Consider the following 14,438-nt stretch of genomic DNA (forward strand, 5'->3'; position numbering starts at 1 on the left):
CATCACTGCCTTAGTGGCGGAAGGGTCGAGCCCAGCTGGAGCGAGCGCCTGGCCCTGCAGGAGGCAGCCTGAAGGTCACGCAGGGACACGGGAGGTTCAGGCTTTGACCCCACTGACATTCCCAGGAGAGGGGGACCGTCAGCTCTGACCTTGGCCTCTCGGGAAGTGGCTTTTGGACCGCACCGCTAGCTTCTTTTTTTCTTCTTCTTCTTTTTCCCTTTTTTTTTCTTTTTCCTCCTTTTCAATATATTTTATTGATTTTCCACAGAGAGGAAGGGAGAGGGACAGAGAGCCAGAAACATCGATGAGAGAGAAACATCGATCAGCTGCCTCCTGCACACTCCCCACTGGGAATGTGCCCACAGCCAAGGTACATGCCCTTGACCGGAATCGAACCGGGGACCCTTGAGTCCGCAGGCCGACGCTCTATCCACTGAGCCAAACCGGTCAGGGCACCGCTAGCTTCTTGAGAGCAGCCACTGCTTGTCGATGGCGTCTCGTGGTCGTGGGACAGGTCATTCATTTTCATCTGCGTGCGGGAACCAGGAAGCTTGCTCCCCACGTGTAAGCCTTCGGTCAACGTCCGCCTGAACGCGGAGCGGGGTAGAGAGGACGGCACCCCCTCGGAGGGGAAAGCGGGGCTCGGGACCCAGCTTAGTCACACGCCTGTTTTCCCTTCAGAACAAAGGCCGCGGCGCCAGCGCTGCTGGGATTAGACGTGGCCGTGCGTCGGCTCCAGCGCAGGGACTTTCCTGCTGTTTGCTGTTCATTCTGAAACTAGAGATGTGCGTCTGCCTTTATTTCTAGCACTTTCTCATGGACAACGTGCAGCCCGCCCCGGGGCGCTGCGAGTGGCAGGCGCCGTGTCCAATAGCAGCGCGGCCCGCTGGCCCCTGGCTGCTGACCAGCACGTGCGTGCGCGTGCATGTGTGTGTGTGCGCACATGTGCATGCCTGTGCCTGTGTGTGCATGTGCGTGCCTGTGTTTCCTCAGAACTGCATCGCCACCCACGAGTCCAACGGCATCGACATCATCACGGCCCTGATCCTGAACGACATCAACCCGCTGGGGAAGAAGCGGATGGACCTGGTGCTGGAGCTGAAGGCAAGTGGCCGAGCACAGGGCAGGCGCCTAGGATCGGGGCCGTGGTGTGGCCTCCATGAGTGGCCCGGTCACCGTGGTGACGCTGACGTGAGAGGCGGTGCTTCTGCACTAGATGCAGAGCCCGCGTGGCACTGGCTGCAGGCGGAGCTGCCGTCCTCCGCTTCCCAAGCAGGGCCTGGGGCCGGCTGACAGCAGCACTGCTGACCGTGCAGACCCACTGCTGTCCCACCAGCAGGGAGCCCCTCTATTCCGGCCTGTCCTGCAGTGCTCCTTGCCCGGCCGGCGAGGCTGACGGCACCTCTGTGACCACACGCCCTGAGGCGTGGGGGCTGGACCGCAGCCGCCCCTGACCCCTGTCCCTGGGAGGGCACCACGTTTAAATGTCCACTTTCCGCTAGAATCTTACCAGGTGACGCTGAGGAGAAACGATACCCAAACAAATGCGTGTCTTGGACCGCACCCGGCGGTGCAGATGTGTCTGGGCACAGGGGGCGCGCTGCCTACCTGGAGCGGGTGCTGTTTCACTGCTGGCCCGTCACTCCCTGGGGGACGCGTCTGTCACAGCCTCGGGCCCCGCGCAGCCGCCCATGCCCGCCTCTGTCTCCCGTAGAACAACGCCTCCAAGCTGCTGCTGGCCATCATGGAGAGCAGGCACGACAGCGAGAACGCCGAGCGCATCCTCTACAACATGCGGCCCAAGGAGCTGGTGAGCGGCCCGGGTCTGTGCGCGGAGGGGGCTCCTGGGGGGCCAGGTCAGGTGAGGGGGCAGCTCAGGCCATGTCCCAACGAGGGGGAGGATGACGGCACCTCGCGGCCGCCGTCTGAAGACGAGAGGGACCGTGCAGCACCACAGCTTCCTCGCTCCTCCCCTCCTCGCGGCCACCTCCGTCCTCTGTCCCCAGCTCGGATCACGGCTCCTCTCGCTGCCGATGGTCTGGCGACAGGAGCGGCCTGGGTGCGGGCGTTTGGTGGTGGTGGTGTTGCCGAGGGCGGTGCTCACGGTGGGCTGTGCCTCCAGCTCGGAGCGGGCGCTGGCCCGGGGAGACCAGCAGCCCCGATGGGATCTGGCTGAGCTCGGGGCTCTCTGACTTTTCCCATGGATGACGTGTGACCGACGGCCTGGCTGAGGCACCAGGACTCCCCTGCGGGTGGCCCGCGTGCACGCTGGCCGGGCTGCGTCCCTCGCGTCTTCCTGTGAATGACACTCTTCCATCTCGGGGCGGGGAGTGTCCCTCCTTGGCTCATGTAACAGCTTATGCAACTGGGGGGTGGGGGTTGTCACTCTCGAGTGGGGACAGGTGCCTCGCAGAGACCCCCTTCCACTCCCGTGAACCAAGAGCACCCCCCCCCCATCTTGGTGGGGACCTCACAGCCCAGGGCTAGGGTGCCACCGGTGCCCAGGTCGCCCCCTTGTGGGTGAGTGACAACCTTCGGGCTGCGGGACAAGTCACAGGCTTTCTGGAACAAACCCACATAGCAGGGAAGCTCTGATGTCCAGAACGTGTGTGGGTGTGTGTGGGTGGGTGTGCACATGCGTGTGGGTGTAGGTGGGTGTGCACATGTGTATGGGTGTGGGTGTATGTGCTCATGTGTGTGCATGTGGGTGTGTGCAAGCGGGGGGATGTGCACGCATGTGGACGTGTGTGCTCTGGACCCCACACCCTATGCAGCTTGTTTGTGCAGTTTGGTATCAGAGAGAACGGGTGGGAAAGTGAGCAACCTGTCTGACCGGTATCGGCACAGCATGGGCCCCGCGGGCTGGCCTGGGCCCCAGAGAGATGCCCCCTGTCTGGGGCAGGGGGAAGGTGGGGCAGGAGGCAGGTGGGGCAGGTGGGGCAGGTGGGGCAGGAGGCAGGTGGCAGGTGGGGCAGGTGGGACATGGGGCAGGAGGCAGGTGGGACAGGAGGCAGGTGGGGCAGGGGGCAGGTGGGACAGGTGGGGCAGGTGGGACATGGGGCAGGTGGGACAGGTGGGGCAGGTGGGGCAGAGGGCAGGTGCAAGGATCCTCTGGGAAGTGAGCTGTCAGCTGAGACGGGCCACACGTGTGGTTCCGCGGTCACGGGGTCCAGGTCATACCGCAGCCCTGGCCTCTCCGCATCTGTTTCCCCGAGTACATGGCTCCGTGGACAGCCGGGCAGCGTGTGTGAGCCCGACGTTCCCTGAGATGTCAGGGGACTCAGCTCGGGGCTCGCACGCAGGGGGTGCTGGGAGGGTCCCTGTGAATGGGCTGTGGGGGCGGGAAACGGAGGTCGGAGAACCAGCTTCCTCACTGTCCCTACAGGCCCGGGTTTCCTGTGTTTCCTGAAATGGCACAGGTGGGGGGGGGGACTGGCTGGAGGAAACGGGGAGATGGGGGAAGGCTGGCTCTATCCTCGTCTGTGCCGTGTTGACTGTGGGAGTCACTTTGGCAGCCATTGTCCCTTCTGGAGGAGAGGCCGTGAGCACACGGGGGTCTCCTGGTCTGGGCAGGGGCAGAGGCGAGCATCTCCGTGTCGGTGGGAGCGGGGGACGGCCTGTGGCCGCGCGGAGACGGAGTCCGAGGCGTGTCCAAGCCTCACAGGAAGGTGCTGAGCCGGCGAGGAGGGGGCCGCCCTGTGGGTGCTGCCGACGGCAGGCCCGGGCCCTGACAGAGCCGTGTCCCGGGTCCTCCCTGCAGGTGGAGGTGATCAAGAAGGCCTACCTGCAGGGGGAGGGGGAGGAGGAGCCGGAGGAGGGCGAGAACGAGGAGAACGGCGAGGACGGAGCGGCCTCCCCCCGGAACGTGGGCCACAACATCTACATATTAGCTCATCAGGTGCGGCCCCCCCTCGCTGCCGGGACCCTCGCCCAGGTGCCCCCTCCCTCCTTCCCGGCTTCACCCAGTTGTGCTGGCTCTGTCCGTGCCGGGGGTTCCCGGGCGCGAAGGGCAGCCTGGCCGAGTGCTGAGTTCCAGGACGCTTCCCCTCCCACGGTGCTGGGGTCACGTCCCTGGAAACCCCCCTCCCCCCTCCCCCGACTTCTAGCAGCCGTGGTGCTGGGCAGGGACGCGGAGATGGGTGAGGACGGGGCTGGAGACACTTGAAAGGAGGGTCAGGGTCTGTGAGCGTCTCACGCCCGGCTGCCGCCTTCATGGCCGGAGCCTCCGGGGCCAGCCGTGCTGTGCCTTCTCTCTGTTTGCCTGGGGGGTCACCTCCGCCCGACACCCAGGCACCCGTGTCGTCATCCTCTTCCCAAGTGACTGGGCTCTGGGGAGCTTCCTCTTTCGGGAGGCCCGGTGCCTGCCCCGCAGGTGTGGCCGCGTGCCTGGGCTGAGGGCCTGGTTCCTGCCGCCTCTCCCCCACTCCCCTCCCCCCTCCCCCCCACCAAAGGTCAGGAATTAGATGTAAATGGTGACGGTGCTGGGCCGAGGTCGCTAGGCCCTGCCCTCAGCTCCTCCATTCGTGGGTTTGGCCACCGAGAGGGTGTCCGCCCTCTGGATGGAGGCCTGGGCTGTACAGGACCCCGTCTTGCCGCTCCCCGAGAGGGCGGGAGCGCGTCCTGGCGCAGGGACACCACCGTCCGCCCTGTGTTGCAGCTGGCGCGGCACAACAAGGAGCTGCAGAGCATGCTGAAGCCCGGGGGCCAGGTGGACGGGGACGAGGCCCTGGAGTTCTACGCCAAGCACACGGCCCAGATCGAGGTAACGCGGCCGCACCTGCCGAACACGCCCGCACTCGGTGCCGACGGCCAGCGAGGGCCGAGGCGTCCCGATCTGCTGGGGGCTCCAGAGGAGGGGGCGCCCGTGGCGAGCTCTGACCAGGCCCCGGGGACGAGCAGGGGACCCGCTGCAGCGTGTGCTCAGGAGGCTCCTCCTGAGGCAGTGACGCCCGAGCCCAGACCTGAAGGAAAAGGAGACGGACTCGGGCGGAGACCAGCAGGGAGCGCTCGGCAGACGGGGTGGGGACGCCGGGTGAGGGTGCGGTGAGTCCTGTCAGGTCGCGAGAAGCGTGGACTGTGCCGCGGACAGTGGGGACCTCGGGGAGCTGCGCACACAGGAGTGGCGGTCACTGTGATCGGACACAGACTCACTCACCCTCCGTGAGCTGGACGGGCTCGTCCCACTCTGCAGACGGGACCTGAGACAGAGCAGAGAGCGTGCTGGCCTCGCCGTCGGGGCGGAGCTGTCACCCAGGCGGCAGCCCCAGGGCCTCGGTGCACTGTGTGTCGGTCCCTGAGCCCCGTGCGCAGCCGCGTGCCCTGGGCCGGCTCCGGGTGGGCTCTAGCCACCAACCCCCACCCCCCAGTTCAGTGAGGTCGGCTTAGGACAGAATCAGGGCCATGCAAAGCTTCCGGAACCTGATCTCCAGCTTGACTTGGGCACCGGGGGTCTGAAGACCATGTCCCCCAGAACCCCCGCCAGGGCTGAGAGCCGGTGGAGGGTGTGGCCGGCCTCACCCGACTCCTCCGGACTCTGCAGGGGACGCAGACACAGGCCAGGCCCCCATTGTACACCCCCCCCATTCCCTTTAAATCTCTGCCCCCAGGTGTGACTCACACGGTGTCTTAGGGTTCGAACAGTCCTGACCTCGCTCCCTCCTCTCTGGGGGCTGAGCCAGGCTGGGCAAGTGAAGAGAACCTGTGAGGTGTCCACCTGGGGCCCAGCAACTCGAGTTTAGGAACAGGGGGCGCTGCCCCGGCCTTCCCCAGGCACTGCGTTCCTGCCTCGCACGTTTTAGGTCTGTGACACCAAGAGGTAGGACATCACTGGATAGCCCAGCGATGGCCTTTAGGCTCCTGTCCAGGAAAAGTAACCCGAGTTCGCCGGGTGAGGAAGGACCACAGGCCGGGGGACGCTGCCCGTTACGCCAGCCGGGTGTGCGCTCAGCACGGGGGCAGCGAAGCTAAGCCCTCGGTCCCGCAGCTGCACCAGCCACGTGTGCGTCTGACGCTCGGGGCCACGCAGGACCCGGGGCCCTGCTTGTGGAGGGACAGATGCACAGACAGCCCGGCTGGAGCCCCGGGGGCCGTGTGCACGAAGCAGTTTCAATAAGTTAGTGAAACTGACGGGTCTGAGGTCAGAGCATACTGGCCGGACTCACCCCGCCCGGTTGACACGGATCTGAGAGACACGCCGGTCTGGGGGGGGTGTGGTCAGAGACGCCTCGCTGGGTCTGTATCGCTCGCCGCCTTGAATATGGCGCCAGGGCCCCCGTGGGGGAGGGGGGGCGGTCGGAGGGGGCTGCTCACGCTCCCCCACCCCCACCCCCGCCCCAGATCGTCCGGCTGGACCGCACCATGGAGCAGATCGTCTTCCCGGTGCCCAGCATCTGCGAGTTCCTCACCAAGGAGTCCAAGCTGCGCATCTACTACACCACCGAGCGCGACGAGCAGGGCAGCAAGATCAACGACTTCTTCCTGCGCTCGGAGGACCTCTTCAACGAGATGAACTGGCAGAAGAAGCTGCGAGGTGGGTCCAGGCGGCGCCGGCAGCGGGTCAGTCAGTCGGTCGGGCTCCCGGCGGGTTGCAGGGAAGGGCGCACAGGTGGGTACGGGTGTCTCCCAGTGGGGAGCACAGCTGGAATAATCGCCACGCCCCCCACTGCTGTGAAGCGTGGGGGGTGCGGGGTGGACCCCCCAGCTGCCCCCCTCACCTGCCCGCTCCCCACGTCCCCGCAGCCCAGCCCATGCTGTACTGGTGCCTGTAAGGTGGGGTGCGGGGTGGACCCCCAGCTGCCCCCTCACCTGCGTCCCCGCAGCCCAGCCCGTGCTGTACTGGTGCCTGTGAGGTGGGGTGCGGGGTGGACCCCCAGCTGACCCCGCTCCCCGCGTCCCCGCAGCCCAGCCCGTGCTGTACTGGTGCCTGTGAGGTGGGGTGCGGGGTGGACCCCCAGCCGCCCCCTCACCTGCGTCCCCACAGCCCAGCCCGTGCTGTACTGGTGCCTGTGAGGTGGGGTGCGGGGTGGACCCCCAGCTGACCCCGCTCCCCGCGTCCCCGCAGCCCAGCCCATGCTGTACTGGTGCCTGTGAGGTGGGGTGCGGGGTGGACCCCCAGCCGCCCCCTCACCTGCCCGCTCCCCGCGTCCCCGCAGCCCAGCCCGTGCTGTACTGGTGCCCTGTAAGGTGGGGTGCGGGGTGGACCCCCAGCTGACCCCGCTCCCCCGCGTCCCCGCAGCCCAGCCCGTGCTGTACTGGTGCCTGTAAGGTGGGGTGCGGGGTGGACCCCCAGCTGACCCCGCTCCCCCGCGTCCCCGCAGCCCAGCCCGTGCTGTACTGGTGCGCCCGCAACATGTCCTTCTGGAGCAGCATCTCCTTCAACCTGGCCGTGCTCATGAACCTGCTGGTGGCCTTCTTCTACCCGTTCCGCGGCGCCCGGGGAGGTACCTGCCTTCGCATTCAGGGCGGCCCCGGGGAGAGCGGCGGGGCGGCCGCGGCCTGCACCTCGGCTCCGACCCCTGGACGTACCCAGGCAGCACGTGGGGTCGCAGGGCCCCCCTCAGACAGGACGAGGTGGCCCCTTTCCCGCGGGTGTAGGTGGCAATCCCTGCCCGTGCTCATGGACAGGAAGGGCGGGCACGTGGCGCCCCCATGAGAAAGCTTAGCCGCCTCCCGTGTCTGTGGGGAAACCGTGTCAGAGAAGGTGAGACACTGACCCCGAGCCACACAGCTCGTGCGGGCAGAGCCGGGCAGGCAGGCACTGCGAGGCTCCGTCCGCAGGTCCCCCACCCCTGCTCCTGGAGTGGACGGATGTCGGCGGCCTGCGTCCCGGGCCTCTCGCTTGCGGCCGAAGGGGACGCAGGATGTGGCGGCGTTTGAAACGGCCTCATGAGCATGCGGAGCTGTATTTTTAGCCGCGTTGGCGCCCGTTATGTAACCAAGCCGGCCCGTGGGGCTCTAAATAGCACAGTAGCAGGGGAGACAGCCGGGTCCGCGCAGGGGTGGTCGGATTGTAGCAGACGCTGGCGATGTGGACGGTCCCCCCCTCTGCGCCCCCCCCCCCGAAGACCCTGATGCAGGGAGGGGCCTGCACTCCCCCCCCCCCCGTGTGCCTTCCATAGAAATTAGACATTTAGGGTTCCCGTCTCCTTTCCCTTGGGAAGTGTGATGCAATCTGACTGACTTTATTTCTTTCTTTTTTGTTGTTAATCCTCACCCGAGGATACTTTCCATTGACTTTTTTTAGAGAGAGAGGGACAGAGGGGAGAGACAGAGAGAGAGAAACATCGATGTGAGAGAGACATATCGACTGGTTGCCTCCCATATGCACCCTGACCAAGGCCGGGGATCAAGCCTGCAACTGAGGTATATGCCTTTGACCGGAATCGAACCCGGGACCCTTCGGTCCATAGGTTGACGCTCTGTCCACTGAGCCACGCCAGCCAGGGCTGTCTTATTTCTTGAACAAGCACGTGAGGGCGCCTGTAGGATGCCACGCGAGCACTAGAAAAGCTGTCCCGTGTGGGTGCCCAGGGGACAAAAGCTGAAAGAGCAGCACCGGGTTCCTGGGGAGACGGGTGGGGCTGCTTCCCAAGGGGTGACATCCGAGCTAAGACCTAAGGGGACCGGGACAGGGTCTCCCAGGGGAAGGAGCACGAGTGAAGGTGGGGAGGGAAGACATGGGTGGGAGGGTTCTGTCCGGGGCCGGGAATTGGAGCCGAGCGCTGTGACCACAGGCCGGAGAGGTGGCTGGAGAAGGTACCGTTGAGCCCACGCTGCCTGTCCCTGCACTCGCCGCGAGCTCTGCTCCGTGACCCGCCTGTCTTGCAGGGACGCTGGAGCCGCACTGGTCGGGGCTGCTGTGGACGGCCATGCTCGTCTCGCTGGCCATCGTCATCGCGCTCCCCAAGCCCCACGGCATCCGGGCGCTGATCGCGTCCACGATCCTGCGGCTCATCTTCTCCGTGGGGCTGCAGCCCACGCTGTTCCTCCTGGGCGCTTTCAACGTGAGTCCGGGCCCTCGCCGCCCTGCTCTGTGGACGTGCGCCTCGGCACGCCTTCCCCCTGGTCCCAGGACCTCGGCCTGTGCTTGCGGTGCGGGAAGGGAGCGCCGGGTCGGCTGGTAAAACCGCGGGCGCCGGCGGGGCCCAGGTGGGCCTCTCGGTTCGGTCCGGGTGGCGGCCCGGCGATCGCGCGCTCGGGGACTGGCCTCCCGGGAGTCCGGCACGAAGGGCGGTGCCGCTGAGGTGTCAGTTAGTCTTGCCGATCTGGTCACGGGTTTGCTGGGACTGGAGATTCCAGCCAGTCAGCCCAGCGATCGAATATGAACACAGCATCCCGCTCTGTGAGGCCACGCGGAGCAGGAGAGGCGAGAGGGTAGCCACACATGGGGCGCGGGGAGCGCGGTTGCGAGAGCATCGAGGTTTCAAAGTCCGTGGTGACGTTTGGGACTGCTGTCTCCATACAACGGAAGTGTGGAAGCCAGCTGCATGCTGGGAGAATCTTAGGAGGCGGAGGCGGCTGGTGTGAGGTGGAAGATGGGCTGGAGGGTTCCAGGCAAAAGGAGGAGAGTTGGTATGGGAGGCACCGCCTTCCAGAGGTTTCCGCCCGAGCGTGTAAGGAAGCTGAGGTCACTGGCAAAGATGGGCGTGAGATGGCAAAGCAAGGTGCTGGGTAATTCCGTGCACCAGTAGCCGTCCCCAGAGGGGCATGCGGTGCAGGGCAGCAGGGCCTGCGGAGAGGGAGCCGCTTCAAGCTGACGGCTCAGGCGAGGCGGAAGGAAGGTGTGTCAGCGCGTGGAGAGGCGTGTGACGTGCAGGACCTGGCCCCGCACGGGTGACCCGGCTCTGAATGCCAGGATCAGGCCCTCGGGGGTCAAGTCCGCATGGGAAACGCTGGGAGGGCTTTCCCTGCAGAATTCCTCGGCCTTCCCCTGCCGGCCTGGAGGTTCCCAGAGGCTCCAGGGGCGGCAGGACAGACTTCTGTCAGGGTCAAGGCCAGGGCAAGGCACGGGGTTGTCTTTGCCGCCGTCCCAGGAAAGACCTCGATAGGTGTCCCTGGCCCCATCCGGTCCTTGCCTGTCGCTGGACCAGCCATTGCTGCCGGGGTGCAGTCCTCTGATTGGCCGATGGAGCCCCCCCGGACCTCCAGGGCCGACACCGGGTCAGGGCTGCACCCCCAGAGGAAAAGGAAGAATTATTCCCAGAAGAGGAGGCAGGGGATAGAACGCACCCCAAAGTCCCTTCCTTTTCTTTCCCCAAGAAAAGGTCCACCTTCGCCGTGAAATTGGGAGCGAGGGGGAAGCAGGAACCTCCTCGTTCTTATTAAACTTCGCTCTGTCCCGCCTCTGACGCGACAGTTTCAGAAAACGCCTTCCCTCTGCCGGTCGCAGGGCTGTCTGACTAGGTCCCGTAAGGGTGTCGGAAATGATTCATTTTGAGCGCCGTCATTTCGGTCTGTGCTCACGCCGGGTTTTGTGGCATTCCAACGCCACTTGGTCACCGTGGCCCCGCAGTCATTTGACGACCACGTCGCTGGGGATGTGCCTGAAAAGCAAAGTCACGAAATGACTTCGGCCCGCAGGGCGGTTCCCCGTGGGTTTGGTGGGGCACTCGGTGCAAAAGAGGGGGGGGGCAGGGGGGGGCACAGCCGTGCTTAAGTGCCGGCCCCTCTCCTGCCCCCAGGTCTGCAACAAGATCATCTTCCTGATGAGCTTCGTGGGCAACTGCGGCACGTTCACACGGGGCTACCGCGCCATGGTGCTGGACGTGGAGTTCCTCTACCACCTGCTCTACCTGCTCATCTGCGCCCTCGGGCTCTTCGTGCACGAGTTCTTCTACAGCCTGCTGGTGAGCCCGCGGGCGCCCGTGCAAACCGGAGGGAGGGCCGGGCCCCTCACCCCCGGCCCCTCCGCTTGGTTTTAGCCCTCTCCCGAGGGCATTTTTCCCGTGGTTTTTAAAGGAACAGAGAGAGGGACAGAAATTGACATGAGAGAGACGCATCCAGAGGTTGCCTCCCGCACATGCCCTGACTGGGGCCAGGGATTGAACCTGCAACCCAGGTACATGCCCTTGACCGGGAATCGAACCCTCGACCCTTCGGTCTGGGGTGGGGTTGAGGGGGGCGGGGACGGATGCTCTAACCACTGAGCATACTGGCCAGGACACAGATCCGTCCGTCCTTTCGATTGTGATTGCTGTGCCTGCTCTAAGGAGGTAGTGCCTCTGTGCGCAGTGTTGGCGGGATCTGGGAAGGAGCCCACCCCCCAAGGGGGGGCCGGTCAGCCCACAGGAGCCCAGGGGAGTCAGGGAGGGCAGGTCACACTGACGTAGCAGATCCGCCTTTTACTTTTCATAACAGACGGTGCCCCCAACCCGGATCAGGAGGTGTTGCCTCTGTGTTTCTTTATTTCTTTTTTTAAAATATGTTGTTACTGATTTTTAGAGAGGAAGGGAGAGGAAGGGAGAGGGAGAGAGAGAGAGAAACATCAATGATGAGAGAGAATCACTGATCGGCTGCCTCCTGCATGCCCCCTACTGGGGATCGAGCCCACAAACCGGGCATGTGCCCTGACCGGGAATCGAACCGTGACCTCCTGGTTCCTGGGTCGACGCTCAGCCACGGAGCCGGGCCGGCCGGGCTCTTTATTCCTCGGACTCAGCCAACACTTGCCAAGGAGGATGTTTCTGATCCCATCCTCTCCTCAGAGGCCCGGGGTGGTCGGCGGCGGCGTGAACGGGTTCAGATTGCCGTGTGTGATGGTTAACGTGTCCGTAAACATGCATGTGCATGTGTGACTTTTTCCCAAACGTCATGAGATGAAATAGCTTGTCCAGCTGACGTGGGTGGATAGTGGGGTGACGTGCGATGTATTGCTCTTCTCTGTGCTTTCCTGTGGTTTCGCCGTGTTCTCCGTGGGACACGGGTCACTTTCTGTAGGAGAACCTTTTTCCTTCGTGAAGCCGGGCATTCTGTGCTTTAAAGTCGGAGATGCTGTGGGTGGGGAGGGAAAGGTCACCTGTCTCCTCCGTGACCGGGCAGTGTCACCGTCCGGCATTCGAAATGGCTCTCGCTTGCTGGGTAACCTTTGACCCCCATCGACATTGCCTTCTGCACCTCGCTTCCTTTTAAGGGCCCCACTTGCCCCGGTGCCCCCCCTCCCCGCCCAGTCTCACTGGTGCAGCCTGTGCCCTATGTCCAGCACCTCCAGACTGAATGTCCCCCTGGCAGTGCTGCTGTTTCCCGCCTCCCTTCTCTGGGCATCTCCCCCGTTTTCACCGTCTCGCCCTTCGCTGTGGAGACGGGCAGGTGGGAAGAGCAGGGTAACCACATGATGCTTCTGAGCTGCCTGAGGGCGAGTCCTGTCCGTTGGTGTGCGTCCCATGGAGGGGGGGCGCCCTGTAAGCACCCCGTCGTCTCCCATTCGTCTTGCAGCTCTTTGACCTGGTGTACAGAGAGGAGACCCTGCTCAACGTCATCAAGAGCGTCACCCGCAACGGGCGCTCCATCATCCTGACGGCGGTGCTGGCGCTCATCCTGGTCTACCTCTTCTCCATCGTGGGCTACCTCTTCTTCAAGGCCGACTTCCTGCTGGAGGTGGACCCGCTGCCCAACGACACCGCCCTCCCAGGTGCGCCGGGCTCTGCGGGTGGAGGGCGTCCCCGATCGTCCCCGACCGAAGGGCACGGCGCCCTGAGCCTCTCGGGTCCCACCTGGGTTTTCGCCGGTGCCGCTGCCAGGCCCGGTGCCGACTCGGTGTGAGCCTGGCCGAGTCTGCGCGTTCGGCCGTGCGGGTCAGTCTCAGCCGTGGGCGTTTCCGGGGAGAGAGGTGCTGCCGACATGCGGATCCCCAGCCCCCGCCCAGGTCACCAAGCAGACGTGCCAGGGCGTCTGCGCCTTGACCGTGCGGGCAGGACTGTGGGGTGGCGTCTGTGCGAGGTTGTGCATCACAGTGTCCTTCTCTCTCCCAGAGGCCGGCGAGAGCTTGGCCAGCGAGTTCCTGTTCTCGGACGTGTGCAGGGTGGGGTCTGGGGAGAACTGCTCCTCTCCCACACCCCAGGAAGGTAGGACCCCGTAGCCTGCAGCCCCGCGTTAGTGCCAGGCCCCTCGGGAGGCCCAGACGTGAGGCCGGGGGCCGCCAGGAAAGGCTGGGGGAGCCGAGGGAGACAGGGAGGAGAAGGCTCTGTGAGAAGAGAGGTCGGCTTCATGGATTCAGCCGGGACTTCCTGGGGGCCCACTGTCTGCCAGGGGCCGTTGTATTCTAAGATACAGTGACAGGGGGATGGGGGTGGCAGGCGGGCAGGTGGGGTCACCTGAGAGCTGCTGAATGCCGGGAATAAGGATGGAACACGGAAGAGAGGCACCCAGCCTCATAGTGCAGTGAGAGTATCACCAGGAAGTGACAGCTAAACCAAAACAGCGGACTATCCGGCGAAGGCGGAGGGGCAGGCATTCTGTTAGAGGGAGCAGCCCGTCTGAAGGCTTGGAGTAGAATACAGCAGGTATAGGGAGATATGGTTTATGAGGAAGAAGAATAGCAAGAAATGAAGCCAGCCAGGTTGGCAAAGGGTCAGATCACGAAAGGTCTTACATGTCAGGCTAGGGAGGTTACATTTCATCCAACGGATGATTGGAAGTTGCTGAAAGGGGAGTGATATGATGAGATGTGTGTTTCAGCAAGGCCCTTCTCTCTGCAGCTGGGGAAAAGAATGAAGGTAGAAAGGTCACTGCTTTTAAAAAGCAGTGGGCAGCCTCCAGCATAAAGCGGTTTAATCAGAGGAGCCGCTCTCGCATGCTGCCAGGTGCAGCCCCTACAACACCGCAGTGAGGAGCCTGGTGGCCTTGCCCTCAGCTGAGAGGGGAGAGGCTGTGGCTCAGGGTAGGAGCAGCTTCTCTGAGGTCAGACGCCTGCTCAGCGCTGGGCTGGAGTTTACCCCTGAGAAGGACGGGGAGTGTTTAGATTCCGAGGTGGGAGGGCAGGTCTGGCCTGGCTGGAGAAGTGAGCAGGGGGCAGTGATGAAAACAGAAGTGCCCGGACTTCCGCCTTTCAGAAGGAGGCGTGTGGCGCTCGGGCCTTCATTTCCTTCTCTCTCGCTCTGTCTGCGTTCGCAGCGCTGCTCCCGGCCGAGGAGCCGGAGCAGGACAAGGAGCACACGTGCGAGACCCTGCTGATGTGCATCGTCACCGTGCTGAGCCACGGGCTGCGGAGCGGCGGCGGCGTGGGTGACGTGCTCAGGAAGCCGTCCAAAGAGGTGGCTGCGTCCCCAGAGGACCAGGGGGGTGGGGGGCGGGGGCGGGGAACAGTGGGGGAGGGGCTGGAGCACAGACAGAAGCCACGCAGGCAGCCTGGGAGCGGGGACGCATGGACGGGCAGGGCCAGCTCCTGGGGGCACCGTCCCTCTCCATCGGACACGCTGACGCCGGTGGGAGGGCTGGTCCAGTCA

General features: G+C 64.6%; 1 protein-coding gene across 1 annotated transcript in view; it reads left to right on the top strand.

Moving 5' to 3' along the window:
- LOC102428369 (inositol 1,4,5-trisphosphate receptor type 1-like) overlaps positions 1-14,438 on the top strand; it is a gene marked incomplete at its 5' end in the record, with an annotated part of 29,052 nt that overhangs the window by 729 nt on the left and 13,885 nt on the right. The window contains 11 exons of the mRNA XM_023748790.1: positions 994-1,104; positions 1,715-1,810; positions 3,761-3,898; positions 4,658-4,762; positions 6,337-6,529; positions 7,317-7,439; positions 8,827-9,002; positions 10,680-10,844; positions 12,430-12,625; positions 12,966-13,058; positions 14,107-14,246. Coding sequence (XP_023604558.1) covers positions 994-1,104; positions 1,715-1,810; positions 3,761-3,898; positions 4,658-4,762; positions 6,337-6,529; positions 7,317-7,439; positions 8,827-9,002; positions 10,680-10,844; positions 12,430-12,625; positions 12,966-13,058; positions 14,107-14,246 — 1,536 coding nt within the window. The remainder of the gene's footprint in view (positions 1-993; positions 1,105-1,714; positions 1,811-3,760; positions 3,899-4,657; positions 4,763-6,336; positions 6,530-7,316; positions 7,440-8,826; positions 9,003-10,679; positions 10,845-12,429; positions 12,626-12,965; positions 13,059-14,106; positions 14,247-14,438) is intronic.

Source organism: Myotis lucifugus, unplaced genomic scaffold (assembly GCF_000147115.1).
Source record: "Myotis lucifugus unplaced genomic scaffold, Myoluc2.0 scaffold_1814, whole genome shotgun sequence".
Taxonomy (NCBI): Eukaryota; Metazoa; Chordata; class Mammalia; order Chiroptera; family Vespertilionidae; genus Myotis; species Myotis lucifugus.